Below are 14293 nucleotides of genomic sequence, written 5' to 3'. Positions count from 1 at the left end.
AAATACTCAATAGCCCTATAAATTTTAAAATATTTTTATTGAAGTATAGTCAGTTTACCATGTTGTCCATTTCTCGTGTACAACAGAATGCTTCAGTCATATGGGAAAATACATATATTCATTTCCATATTTTTTTTACCATAAATTAATACAAGATATTAAATAGAGTTCCCTGTGCTGTACAGTGTAAACTAGTTGTTGTCTACTTTATATAGATTAGTATCCATGAATCTCAAACTTCCAATTTTTCTCTTCCCACTCCCTTCTCCTCTGGTAACCATAAGTTTGTTTTCTATGCTGTAAGTCTGTTTCTGTTTTGTAAATAAGTTTGTCTTTTTTTTGTTTGTTTTGATTCCACATATAAGTGATATCATATGGTATTTTTCTTTTGCTTTCTGACTACTTCACTTAGAATGACATTCTCCAGGTCCATCCATTCCCTGTTGCTGCAAATGGCATCATTTTATCATTTTTATGGCTGAGTAGTAGTCCATTGTATAAAATATACCACAGCTGCTTTTTTTTTTTTACATTTTTTATTGAGTTATAGTCATTTTACAATAGTGTGTCAAATTCTAGTGTAGAGCACAGTTTTTCAGTTATATATGAACATACATATTTTCATTGTCAGAATTTTTTTTCTCTGTGAACTAGCATAAGATCTTGTATATATTTCCCTGTGATATACAGTATAATCTTGATTATCTATTCTGCATATGCCTGTCAGTATCTACAAATTTCAAACTCCCAATCTGTCCCTTCCCACCCCTCAGCCCCTTGGCAACCGCAAGTTTGTATTCTATGTCTGTGAGTCTGTTTCTGTTTTGTATTTATGCTCTTTTTTATTTTTTTTTTTTTGGATTCCACATGTGAGCAAACTCATATGGTATTTTTCTTTCTCTTTTTGGCTTACTTCACTTAGAATGACATTCTCTAGGGACATCCATGTTGCTGCAAATGGCATATTGGTTTTTTATGGCCAAATAGTATTTCATTGTATAAATATACCACCTCTTCTTTATCCAGTCATCTGTTGATGGACATTTAGGCTGTTTCCATGTCTTGGCTATTGTAAATAGTGCTGCTATGAACATTGGGGTGCAGGTGTCTTTTTGAAGTAGGGTTCCTTCTGGACATATGCCCAGGAGTGGGATTATTAGGTCATATGGTAAGTCTATTCCTAGTCTTTTGAGGAATCTACAAACTTTTGCACAGTGGCTGCACCAACCTGCATTCCCACCAGCGGTGTAGGAGAGTTCCCTTTTCTCCACAGCCTCTCCAACATTTGTCATTTGTGGACTTTTGAATGATGGCCATTCTGACTTGTGTGAGGTGATACCTCATTGTAGTTTTGATTTGCAATTCTCTGATAATCAGTGATAATGAGCACTTTTTCATGTGCCTGTTAGCCATTTGTATGTCTTCACTGGACAATTGCTTGTTTAGGTCTTCTGCCCATTTTTGGATTGAGTTTTTTTTTTCTTATTTAGTTGTATGATTTGTTTATATATTCTGGCAATTAAGCCCTTGTCAGTTTCATGTTTTGCAAAAATTTTCTCCCATTCTGTAGGTTGTCTTTTTGTTTTGCTTATGGTTTCCATTGCTATGCAAAAGCTTCCAAGTTTAATTAGGTCCCATTTGTTTATTTTTGCTTTTATTTTTATTGGACTTCTAGAAAATTCTTAGTTATCCCTTTCCTTTTCATCTTGGAGGCTGCCCCCAAGGACTCTGTGTCCAGCTAGGTTGATGGGGGAGCCCTGAGAGCTAAGCTGATGTGAAAATCAGTGGCTGCAACCTGCTGTGATGTTTATAATGAGGAAATGCTCAGGATGGATGTGTGAAGTTAAGGGAACATCTGTGGTTTTCTGTTTGCCCTCCATGGATGCATTCTTCTATTGCCACATTATTGCCACTGGAGCTTCGACACTGTGATGATGCTCCAATATCTTGGCAAGGTTAGGGGCTGGCCTCAGTCTCTGATCATCACTTAAAGTTTTGAATGAGGAAATATGTGTTAAGGGTCAGGGAAATGTGTCTACATGGTATTACAGTGGAGTCCTGCCTGGGTTTTACTGAGCTATTACTCCTCAGATGATGACTTATGTCTGAGTCAGGAAGCATGTTCGCTTCTTGAAAATGGTCGCTGTCCATCCTGCTGCTGCGTGTGCTTTTACTACAGCCATTGCTCACTTTCATTCTCGTCTGATGTCTCATCTGATGTCCATTTGTTTTTAGTGGTCTTGACAAATCTTACGACCTCATATGTTACAATTGCTTATCAATTCAACAGTCAACTCTGTATAAGATTTCAGAAAACCTTTCATTGAATGAAAGGGGTGCATCTTAATCTTAGTATAAAGATTTTGCCTTTATTTTTCTTTTAGTTTTCTCCTCTCTGTCTCTCTCTCTCTTTTGAAGGTTACATAACTATCCAGGTTCTGGACTTAAGTGTGGATGTTTGGTTTGACAAAAAAAATTAGATAAATGATGCATTACAACAACATATCATGAAAATAATATAGTTCAGTGTTGTTAAATATGAATATGCATTATGAAAATTGAATAGAGTGGTGTTTATTTAATAGAATGTAAACAGATCTTTTGTTCTAAAATAAGTTATTTACCATTGTGCTATCAGAAATGGTGAGTGAAAGATCATGCCTTAAGTAGGAAATTCTGATTTTTCCTGATTTTTAATCATACTGTTACGCTGAACCAAAATGATAATTGTGATTTCAATGATTACTGTTTTGATAGTTTATTAGAAATTATAGATTTACTAATTATATGTTTTGACTTCAGATTTATTGTTTCTTCCTCTCCTAGGTAAAGCCTCCTGCATCTCAAGGTAAGATATTAGGGTTTAGTTTCCTTTGTAATATTTTCTCAATACAAGGATTCGATGTGGATTTTAATTCAACTAAGAGTAAACACAATGACTTCTGATGTCTAACTGACTTCTCAACTCTTGAAAATTTTACTCCTGCGATGGTGTCTAAATGACATCGTAGAGGAAGTTGGCATCTATTGAGCTAAGAGGCCAGGAGGGTCACAGGAGTAGGGAGACTAGGATGAGTTTAATTTTGCATAGCAACCTTTAGGAAGCAGGTGATGAGAAGTCTAATGTTCGGAGTGAGTCCCTAACATGAGCTGGCTCTTGGTGAAAAGTAAAGATGCTGAAACACTACTTGAGCCTGTCAGGACCCTCCAGGCTGAGGGAGGGATGCAGATGTAGCCAGGCAGTGTGTGTCACAGCAGAGGGGAAACCATGGGCTGTGACTTAGACGTGAAGGGAGCCATTCATGGCAGTGGGGACTTAATGGAGGTGATTCAGCCTGAGGATGATGCTTTCTGTGCAGGCTTCACAGACTCTGCTGACCGAGTGGGGCTGTGCGTGGTGGGCAGGGTGGCTGCCTGGTGCTCAGTAGGCCCTCAAGGGCTGCTGTTGGTGACAGTTGATGCAGAAGGGCTGGTGCTGAGAAGAGGGATCTCAGCATCAGAGCGTCCCCACTGGGCAGAGAGAAGACGCGTGTGCGCTGTGTGGTCAGATGAGGGACTTAGATGCCCGAGAGAGGAGTCTGGTTCTGAGGGCTGCGTTCTAGAGCTTCACACGTGGAGTCGCCTGTGACTGGCTGTTTTACATGTGCTGCTTTCCTGAAGCAGTGATGGTAACATTCTCATCCTGGCGATGGAAAAGCTTGTCATTTAGGGCCTGTGTGTTATCCAGGTCCTCCAGTGACTAGGTGGGGAAGCCCACATGGTACCAAAGCGTTTAATTCCAGTGACCTTGTCCTTCAGGGCCCCCAGCATGGTTTTCATGAAAGACGATCTGCCAGGCAGCAGGAAGACACTGGAGGCCTGTGCAGGCCCAGTCAAGGCGACGTTTTGAACTTGCCTTCTGTGGTGCTGCAGATAGGGCCTGGCTGTGGGGTGAACCTGCGTGGGATAAGGGTTCTATTTTTTTTTTTTAAAGCAGGGGCATGTTTACTTACCTTAGTAATTGGAGGAGAGAATGTTAAGGGGACAGGATGCTTGGTTTTTCTTTTTCATCTCTGGTGATGTCAGAAGTATTTGAATGAATTTTCTAAGAATGGTGCTTATAGCTGGGAGGGAATTTAGGGGAAGACTTTTTATTGTGTTTCTGCATCTTTGAAAAAAATTAAACTAGGAATCTCAATGATCTCACATTTAGAATGCCACTAAGATTTGCTTCCTTTAGGCACAGTAGTAAAGCTAAAAAGTTAATTATACTCATAGTGCCAGCCAGATATGTCTCTACTGCTAATAAATCATGATAATTCTATTCTACTGGGTTTTCTTGCCAATATGAGAAATTGCTTTATCTCCTTTTAGTTACTTTAAAGCAGATGACTGAGCAGATCAAGAATTTGGAGAACGAAAAGAGAGAACTTGCAGAAAATATATCTGCTTGTGTGCAGAAGGTATCCTGGTCCTTTTGCTTTTTTTTTTTTTTTTGTGATTTCACCTTCAGTTCCTCCCCCCTCTGGTAGTTCAGTTATTTGGCTCTCTTTTCCTTCATCCTACTGTCCTGTTCCATATGTTCCATAAGAGGTCTAGGTTCAAAGCAAGTGTCCTAGATAAAAAAGTAAAACCAAAAAAAAAAAAAAAAACCAAAAAACAAATTTCTTCTGTAGAGCACAGGGAACTCTACTTGATGTCTTGTAATCTATAATGAAAAAGAATGTGAAGACAAACATAGGTGTATATATATATGTGTGACTGAAACATGCTGTACACCAGAAAATTGACACATTGTAACTGATTATATTTCAGTAAAAAAAAAAGCAAGTGTCGTAGATGTAAAGCACCACTTTCTGTATTAGTGGAAGGGGTCACACACAAGATAGGTTCAGCTAGCAGTGTAATTAGTATTTGTAATTCTGTTTCCTTCATTACATTTTTGCATAGACCAACAATGCAATGAAATGCTTAGAGGAGACCATCAGGCAAAAGAAGATGCCCTCTGAGAAAGCACTGAAGTTTAAGGTACGAACCTCTTCTCTTGTTAGATTACATTCTGAAAACAGAAATGAAAGTAATGAGTAATTGTTACTAATTCAATGTTTCCTTGAAGGAGAACTTGAAAACCATTGAGAGGGTGAATGAACATTTGAATGACGTTCAGATTGCTCGAGCTAAGCTGCAGGCAGTGAGGGACCAGAACGCCAAGAGTCCACACTTGGTAAGAGCTGCCACATTGACCATAGCCGGGCTTCTGAGGCTTTTTGTGCCCTGGGCGAGCTGCACGCTCCCGCTTCTCCTGCTTTTGGCCACAGCAGAGTGTGAGAGCCCAGGAGCGGAACCTCTCTGTGAACAATGACCCAGAATTTTATGGACTAAAACCTTCGTGACTTTTCCTATTTCAGAGACTAGGAAATATGTCTTATTTTCACAACCTAGAGAGTTTTCTCACCACTCACACTGCCCTCCAAGATACACAGAAGATGCCAGGAAATACCTGAGAGGTGAAGGAAGTTACTAGACTAGGTGCACAGCTCCTTGCCCTGTTGATGTTAAACAGAGAACTTTCCATGTGAATTTGGGTAAACTTTGTTTATATTTTACCAGGGACACTCATTTGTGAGCTCTTTGACATGAGCAGTTTCCCACCCTTGCTTCCCCCTGTCGTCCAGTCGTGCCCTCCATTGTCCAGTGAGGAGGAATCCTGTGGAGGCGAGGAAATATCTGCGCCTGGAGGTCTCTTTTTTCTGCATTTCTTTATGGGCTTGACATTTGTCCTGGGCTCAACCTGGATCAGCTGCCATCACAGGAAACTTAGGGGTAGTTGTGGATACTGGCTGAGAAGGGACAGGATTCCAAAAGGGTTGAAGAGAAGCAACTGCCCATCAGAACAATCCAAGACTTTCTGGAAGAGATTGGCAGGCTGGCAGTGGAAGAGGACCAGCTGAAGAAGGAAATGCAAGACGCAGGGGGTCAGAACGAGCTGCTAGGACGCCCAGTGCTAGAACTTGAAGGAAGAGGCACTGTCTGCTGTAAACTCTAAAATGGAGCACTGTCTTCAGCCCCAAACCAAAATTCAGGGAAAGTCCCAGATGCTTTCAAGCATGTGTAAGGGAACGTATAACACTTGCTTTCCTTTCTTTGTAAAATGTGTATGTTCAGAATCATTTCACTGCCTTAATATCTTCTGGAGAGAATGCTCACCAAAGTCTTTGGACATGCACCAGGGCTAATATATTTATTTTCCATTGTTTGTTTTGCAGTTAACAAAATACTTTGTTTTGGGGAAAAAAAAGTTACACTTTTTAAGCATATCACCCTGAGTTTTCATTGAAATCTTAGTACATACTTTATTTGTGTCCTGTGTGAAGATACTGGAAAAAGGAACATCTCCAGAGAACTTGAAAGGTGCTGTTTCAATGAACACTTCAGGAATTTGAGGTAAATGCCTCCAGTTGCAGCAGGATTTCCACTGTACACATTAGCTTTCACAAGGAACAACAATCTCATGTTTTAGAAGATTAAATGTTGATATCTACTCAAATTATTTTTCTTGGGAATTTAGTCATCAATGAGAATGTTTTAGGTTGAAATTGCCCTTAATAAATCTCACGTCTGTGAAGCCACAGTGAAATCTGAAGAAATGCATGTGCAGGAGGACGTTCAGCTCAGCAGCAAGAAGAGAGTAAGGAATGTTACTCACCCCAGAGATGCTTAGCTCAGAGAACCGAGCATCAGTGTGTCAGAGTTTAATTGTGCTGTAACGCACGGAAAGCAGATGGCCCGTCTTAGCTGATTCCAAGCGTACGATTCCTCTCGTGTTAAGTATGTTCACATTGCTGTGGATCAGTACTTCTTGAATGTCTTCTCATATCTATCTTACAGCCAGGTGTTTCGAAGACCAGATCTGAGGGTTCGATGCAGCGAGCTGTGACAACTGGAGACTGCAGCCTGGAAGGTATGTTGCTTGTTGGGAAGAAAACCTTACATACAGGCTTCCTGGGAGATGTTGTGGCTTCAGTTCTAGACCCCTAGAATAAAATAAATATAATTAAGAGAGTCAAATAATTTATTGGTTTTTTTTTTTTTGGTTTTCCAGTGCAAATAACAGTTAAGTTTACACTATACTGTAGTCTATTAAGTGAGCAATACCACTGTGTCTAAAAACCCCAATGTTCATAACTTAATGAAAATACTCTTTATTACTAAAAACTGCTAGCCATCATTGGAGCCTTTAGTGAGGTGTAATCTTTTTGTTGGTGGATGGTCTTTTTTTTTTTAACTTTTTTTTTATTGAGTTACAGTCATTTTGGTGGATGGTTTTGAATTAATGTTGGTGGCTGCTGACTGGTCATTGTGGCAGTTGCTGAAGATCGGTGTGGCTTTTGCAATTTCTTAACATAAGACCACAGTGAAGTTTGTGACAGGATTCTCTCTTCCTTTCAGGAACAAGTCCTCTGTCGCAGGCAATTTGACACATTTTACACACAGTAGAACTTCTTTCCAAATTGGAGTCAGTCCTCTCAATCCCTGCGGTAATTTATCAGCTAAGTTCATACGCTCTTCTAAGTCCTTTGTTATTTCAACCTTCTTCACAGCATCTTCACCAGTAGATTCCATCTCAAGAAACCAATTTCTTTGCTTGTCCATAAGAAGCAGCTCCTCATTCATGCACATTTTATCATGAGGTTGCAGCCAATCAGTCATATCTTCAGGCTCCACTTGTAACTCTAGTTCTGCTATTTTCAGCACATCTGCAGCTCCATCCTGCACTGAAGTCTTGAGCCCCTCAAAGTCACACATCAGGATTGGAATCAATTCCTTCCAAACCCCAGTTCATGTTGATATTTTGACTTCTTCCCATGAATCACGAATGTTCTTAATGGCATGTAAAATGGTGAATCCTTTCCAGAAAATTTTCCATTCATTTGCCCAGACCCATCAGTGGTGTCACTGTCTATGGCAGCTAAAGCCTTCCAAAATGTATTTCTTAAATAATAAGACTTGAAAGTCATAATTACTCCTGATCCATGGGCTGCAGAATAGATGTCGTGTTAAGCATGGAAACAGCATTCATCTCATGCATCTCCATCAGAGCTCCTGGATGACTTGTGCATTGTCCATGAGCAGTAATATTTTGAAAGAAATTTTTTTGTGTGTTTTGTTTTGTTTTCTGAGCAGTAGGTCTCAACAATGGGCTAAAATATTCATGTTGTAAATAGATGTGCTGTCATTCAGGCTTTGTTCTATTTATAGAGCACAGAGTAGATTTCACTTGATTCTCATGGGACATAGGATTTTCATAATGTTAAATGAATATTGGCTTCGTTAGCCGCTAACGGGAAAGTCAGCCTGTCCATTGAAGCCTTGATGCCAGGCGCTGACTTCTCTCCAGCTGTGATGGTGCTGGGTGGCCTCCCCTTGCAGTTCTCTGCATTGAAAACCTGTTGTTTAGTGCAGCCACCTTCATTAGCTGTCTTAGCTTCATCTCCTGGAGCACTTGCAGCAGCCTCTGGGTCAGCTCTTCCCGCCTTACCTTGCACAGGTATGCAGTGGAGATGGAATCTTGCCTTAAACTTCATGGGCCAACCCCTGCTGGCTTCACACTTTTCTTCTGAAGCCTCTTCACCTCTCTCAGGGTTTATAGAATTGCTGAGAATTAGGGACTTCCGCTGGATTAGGCTTTGCCTTAAAGGAATGTCATGCCTGTTTTAATTAAAATGATAAAGAACGAAATATTTCAGGAACTACCAAAATGTGACACAGAGATAAGAAATGAGCAAATGCTGCCAGAAAAAAATGTCACCAATGGAATTGCTGTACTCAGGGTTGTTACAAATCTTCAATTGTTTAAAAATATGCATTACCAGGGAGGGCAATAAAATGAAACATGCCTGTAATAGCAATGAATTTGCACTGGGAAGGTAAAAAGGGGATTCCTGCCTTCAGAATTCTCTCCTTTCTCCACTCCCCAGCACAGCCAAGCTCTTGAGTGCACACGTGCACACACAAAGCCAGTTGTTTTATGTTTATAGAGGGTAAAAAGAAAATGCAAGACCACCATGCTGCATCGGGATCTCTGAAAGAACGTGAGGAAGACGGTTTCCAAAGGCAGGTGAAGAAAGTACGCGTCCTTGATGAAATCAGTGGACAGAGAACTATGGACACTGAAGGGTAAGACGTTCCCGTGTTAATTATGACAATGTGTGAATGAATGTGTGGAGTTATGTGGATATTGTAATATGTTTCAGAATACTTACCACCATATTTTCGTTACCATATTCGATCAGTACAGATGTGCATTTATTTTTCAACCTTGATTTCTGTAATCTGCTGCTTCTGTTCATTCTAACTGGTTACCAGAGTCTTGTTTGTATTTAGTTTGAGATTTTAGCGGGTTCTTGGACCAGATTTAGTCACTTCATTATCTGGATCCCTCTAGGTCCATTTCTATTGTCCTTAGGTTTCAACCACATCAAAGTGTCATGACCTGCCATGTGTCTATCATTTTTAATAAACTCTAGACATTGGGTAGAAAATAGAGAAAACTTGAGGCCTCGTGTGAGGTTAACTTGCTGCAGAGAAGGTGGGCATTACAGCTGGCAGGTGGTCAGGGCGCCAGCAGCGCTACATCCTGTTAACCCGGTTAGCAGCTGAGATCAGTCAGTGCAGCCAGCCCTCGTGAGGCCCGTGTGTCTCCTGTCCACCTTTGTTTCTGGCATGTAGCTCTCACGGATCCCAGCTAAGTCCTGCGGGTCTTTCTAGGGATCACCTTCGCTGACGGACCATGAGCTCCAGCTGCCTGACTGCGGTGCCCGTGCGTAGGGGGCACCGGCTGCCGGGCTGCTCTGCATCTCAGTGGTTTCCTCTGCAGTTACCGGGTGACCCCCGGGGAAGGTGGGCCCAGTCCTGGGCTTTCTTCTTCTCCATCTTGGCCTCATGTCCCTTTCTGGATTGTTAGCAATTTGGTACATTTGATCATGGATTTCATAATTTGTCCAGAGTTTCCTGTCATTCTCAGGGAGAGGTCATGGACATCACACCCATTAACCCGCTTTCAAAAACAAACATTTCCTTATATTTCCTAAAGGATCAGGTTTTGCTCCAGGTTTTGACTGAAATCTGGGCTCTCTGTGGGAGAAATCAAACAAGTCATGAACGCTTGCTTTACCCTAATGTGTTTGGTTGTGGTGACTTGGTCAGACCCTGATTCCCACGTTGAAACACAGTGAGCTCGCGCTGTCCCAGGCACAGGAGCCTGAGCCTGGTGGGGGGGGGGCGCAGAGCACACCTCACGTGGGCTTTTCCTGTGTGTTTACTTTATGCACAAATGAGTAGGGGTGGGGACGCTGAAGGGAAGCCCAGATACCAAACACTTGCCAGAGGCCTGAGTGTACTTTTTTCATATTTATTAGTGGGGGTACTTTAATTCTTTCCTGTGTGTTTATCAGCCTGAGCATTTATGGGGAAGGGCGAAAGGAACATGGAATTCTTCCCTTCCAGTTTCTGGGAGGGAAACTGGCAGAATTTCAGAGTTTCTTTCCCCTCTCAGGAAGGTGGACATGAACGGATGTGAGCTGGTGGGAAAGCAGCAGCTGTTGGCAGCAAAGGAGAAGGCAGAATTGGCTGAAGAGGAGAGAAGATGGTACAAGTGAGTTCAGCTCCTCCGCACATGCGGCTTTGAAAACACCTGTTGGATTTTTTGAAAACTTTTCTAAAATGTTTAGACACAGTATCATAAACCGACCCACACAAAAGACATTTGTATACATGGCTTCACACAGGAGGAAAAGTGTTAAGTTTTACACATGTTAAGTTAAACGTTTAACTTTAAAAAGTATTAAGTTACTAAGAATTTCCTGGTCCCCAGTGCTGGCCAGACTGAGAGGAGAGACGGTTCACAGAGATGTTTCTGAAGGTGCTATAAACCGTTGTCACCCTGAGGATAGCAGTTTAGTGTAGCGTCAGTCGGACCAACACACATTCCCGTGCTGCTGGGGAGACCCAGGGGTAAGAAGTAGGGTCAGGATGTAAGGAAAGGAAGAATCAAGCTCTGTGATGAAAGACGCTCAGCACAGGACACGTGAGGGAAATGCTGAGAACGGGAGGGGGAGTTGTGTCGGCGCAGAACCGGGCAGGCGTTCAGTAACAGTGACGGAGGAGTGGCTGCAGCGACAGCTTTGCACCTGCCGTGCTTCTGCAGCCGTGTGCAGTGTGTCTTGAGCGGTGAGATGATGTGTGTGAGTGTGCAGTGCAGATAACCTGGACTGGGGCAGGTTATTTAACAGCATACCCAGCATTGTGTCTTCTCTGATGCAACAATTTGTAACTCATAGGATAAGACTTGAAGAATGTCACGGGCAAATGCGGGAAGCAGAGATCACTTGGAGACACCAGGTAACCTGCCTTCCTCCTGACACACCGAGTCCTCAGCACCTGATGCAGACAGTTATTGTGGCCCTGAGAACCCCTTGCCATGGGGTGTTTCTTGATGTGTTGACTTTTTCAGGTCACTCTTGCCGAGAAGAAGGCCCAAGACAGCTCGGTAAGAATTTGTTTCCTTCCTTACCTTTGTGCACAGTCGGCCACAACTGAACGTGGATGTTTTTCTCCCACAGCTCAGGGCTCAGGAGCTGGAGAGGGAAATCTCTGAATTGAGAAGGGAAAACTCTGACCTGAGAAGGGAAAACTCCTCTGAGCTGAGAAGGGAAGTTGCCCACCTGAAACAGAGGTACAGAATTTTGACACATTTTTACGGGTGTTTTGAGATTTTTAAGGACTGGTTGTTTTGTGCCTAGTAGAGGAATTGGTGGTGTAATTTGTATTGAAGCCATTCTTTATCTTTAAGATTGGATGCAATCTGCAGATGGAGGCAGGCAGAGGAATACATGAGGCAGGAGCCCACCCCAGGAGGACCGTACAGGCTGCACCCTCCCCTGAGAGGTAAGGAGCGCACTGTGAAGTGCGGCAGCTCCATTTCTGCAGCAGGAGCCTGCCCAGTGGGCTGCTTGTCCCCATGGGTAGTTGTCGGGTTTCCTGGACACCACACCACACACTCACTGTGGGGAACAGGTTCACAGCTGGGTGACAAGATGCTGTTTTCTTTACATGCCACCAGCCAGCAGGGCTCTGTCCCCTGTGAGCGGTGGAGCTCACGCCCCTCCAGGGACTGCGGGCCACCCCCAAGTCTCTTGGATGCCTGGCGTGGCTGGCATGGCTGGTTTCTGTGCACTAGAAGACATGAGCGTCAGCCCTCTCTTCCCGCCTGGACACGGTTTTGAAGGCTGAATTTTCTTCTCATTTCAGGAAAATAACATGGATGACGTTTTAGAATGAAGGCAGTATGTCATAACGAGAAAAACATTTTTCTTCATTTGCCTTGGTGGATAAATATTCTATTCAAGATCTGCTTTAAGGCAGCAGGCATTTCTTCACTAATTTTGCAGGTCCCTTCGTTCTTATAAAAAAGCTTGCACAGTGACCTAGAGTAGCCAGTTAGTAAGTGACATGACTACGTAGCCTCCCTCTCCCAGAGTTAACGTGTAACTCTAAAGTCTCCCACCAGCTACTCCATGTAACTCACCATTCTTTTGCCGATTATTACAACATGAGTCATTGAGGCCACTTCTTTCATAAATGTTTACGTGACATCTGGTCACTTATACAAGACATGCGCTGTCAGAGAGAAGGCTTTTAACAGTTTACCAACAGGCTGAGGAGGAAGAGGTGGAGCTCACAGTCAGGGGTTGTTGATACTCTTCCTACGAAAGACCCTTCTTACTTTAATGTATAATCTGTATACAGACTGATTTGCCCTGAAGTGTGCTGTGAGTCCACTGTGTAAGTGTTGGTTGACAGGGATCTGAGCCCTGAGACCCCATCCAGGGTGATTAGCTATGAAAACACCTGAATCAAGGCCCTGTGGTGTCCTCGTCATGGGACAGGGGTCCAGTCTCCCCTCGTCCTCGTGGTCAACTGAGGTGTGAGGGAGACCTGCGGCCTCTGTGAAGAGCCCGGGGCGTGGGCGGGAGTGAGAGCTCCTGGAGGAGGGCACGGAGGGCTCGGCTCGTGCTTCCCCCGCACGGCATCTGTCAGATAGAATCCGCCTTCAGCGCTGCTCTCCCTTTACAGCTTCAGGGCCGGGTGGCACCCCTGTTAGGAATGGCACCGCCTTTCCGGCTCAGGAGGCAGAGGAAACCAAAGTAAGTAATTTTACTCAGTTGTGTTCCAGTGGTCATTTTGTATTGAATAATCTCTGGAACTAGCATTTTCCTTTTGAACAAACCATTCCTGGCTTTGCCTGTGGATTGGGAATTAGGGGATAAGTATGCCCAGGCATCACAGTGAAGTTTGGTGACAGTATTTTATCCCCAAAGCCTCCTGAGCAGCCCAGGCTGCAGGCAGGCCCAGGGCTGAAGGAGTGCATGCAGCGTAGCTGCCAATTGGGCACCCAGTGCAGGGGAGGGTGCACGGTGCCGAAGACTGCTGCGTTGGGTTTCGGCTCCTGTCGGTGTTGGCGCTTTTGTCTGTCATCCAACCCAGCCCTCCCTTCTGTCCCGCAGGTCACCCCGTGGGCCGGAGGGCCCCAACCTTTCCAAGGACCAGCCTGCGTGGCCTGTCCCGGGTGCGGCCCGTCGTCGCCCAGCTGGGCACCTGCACCTGGTCCCCCTTGGTGCCCTGTGCAGCCTCGCCCCCCACCGCCAGCTGCTCCGCTCGGTAAGAGGAAAGCATAGTCCTCTGTTTCTTCCTTGAGTCACTGCAGAAGAAGGGCAGATCGCTCTCCGGGGCTTCCCCGTGCACGGGCGGCCCTGACTGGGCTCACGGCCGTGTCCCTCTGGTCCCTTAGCAGACGCACTTGATGGACCGCGTCTTCCCCGTCCTGCCCTGGGGAGGGAGGTGTCTGTTGTAGAGGGAAAGAGGGTCCTCTGACGGAGGGCAGACGTGTCGGTTCTGCACACGGGCCTTCAACAGACACCACGTCCCGGGCTCCCTGGAGGACAAGCCCGCCCCTGTCGCTGTCTGCAGCGAGGGTAGCCCTGACCTTCCACAGCCGATGATCGGTTATGGAAGAAACACCCGAACCCGGGGCCTGTGGTCTCTTCAGTCAAGGGTCCTGAGACCTGTCTCCCACTCGGTCTGATGTGAGACTTAGTGTGATACGGGGAAGAAGGCCTCCAAGATCTTTTGCGCTTCAGCGAATTAACATGTTTTGTAAGGTAGTTGCGGTGAAAGAGTGTTTTGTGTTTTATTTTATCTATGCCGAGGAGCTAGTTGACTCGGGGAAGGACATAGGTTAGTGGTAAATAGAATG

The 14293-nt window shown here is 44.1% G+C and overlaps 1 protein-coding gene across 1 annotated transcript; it reads left to right on the top strand.

The window, feature by feature from the left end:
• Positions 1–2808: 2808 nt before the first annotated feature.
• On the top strand, positions 2809–14211 carry LOC106730469 (melanoma inhibitory activity protein 2-like). The gene is made up of 14 exons (XM_032467160.1): positions 2809–2848; positions 4354–4442; positions 4930–5007; positions 5096–5203; positions 6868–6940; positions 9018–9156; positions 10535–10633; positions 11319–11379; positions 11492–11527; positions 11601–11713; positions 11831–11925; positions 13114–13184; positions 13545–13595; positions 14203–14211. Exons 2-14 carry the CDS (start codon positions 4368–4370, stop codon positions 14209–14211), a joined length of 1008 nt encoding a protein of 335 aa, XP_032323051.1. The 5' UTR covers positions 2809–2848; positions 4354–4367.
• Positions 14212–14293: the final 82 nt, after the last annotated feature.

The sequence above is a fragment of the Camelus ferus genome, chromosome 24 (assembly GCF_009834535.1).
Source record: "Camelus ferus isolate YT-003-E chromosome 24, BCGSAC_Cfer_1.0, whole genome shotgun sequence".
In the NCBI taxonomy this organism is placed as follows: domain Eukaryota; kingdom Metazoa; phylum Chordata; class Mammalia; order Artiodactyla; family Camelidae; genus Camelus; species Camelus ferus.
This window is presented reverse-complemented; position numbering and strand designations above follow the sequence as displayed.

What these genes read in the sequence shown, in the direction of transcription:
- LOC106730469 (XM_032467160.1), top strand. Translation starts at nt 4,368, where the DNA reads ATGACTGAGCAGATCAAGAATTTGGAGAACGAAAAGAGAGAACTTGCA. An exon ending in TGGAGACTGCAGCCTGGAAG is followed by an intron (nt 6,941 to 9,017) that starts GTATGTTGCTTG and finishes TTATGTTTATAG; the next exon opens with AGGGTAAAAAGAAAATGCAA. An exon ending in AGAAGGCCCAAGACAGCTCG is followed by an intron (nt 11,528 to 11,600) that starts GTAAGAATTTGT and finishes TTTCTCCCACAG; the next exon opens with CTCAGGGCTCAGGAGCTGGA.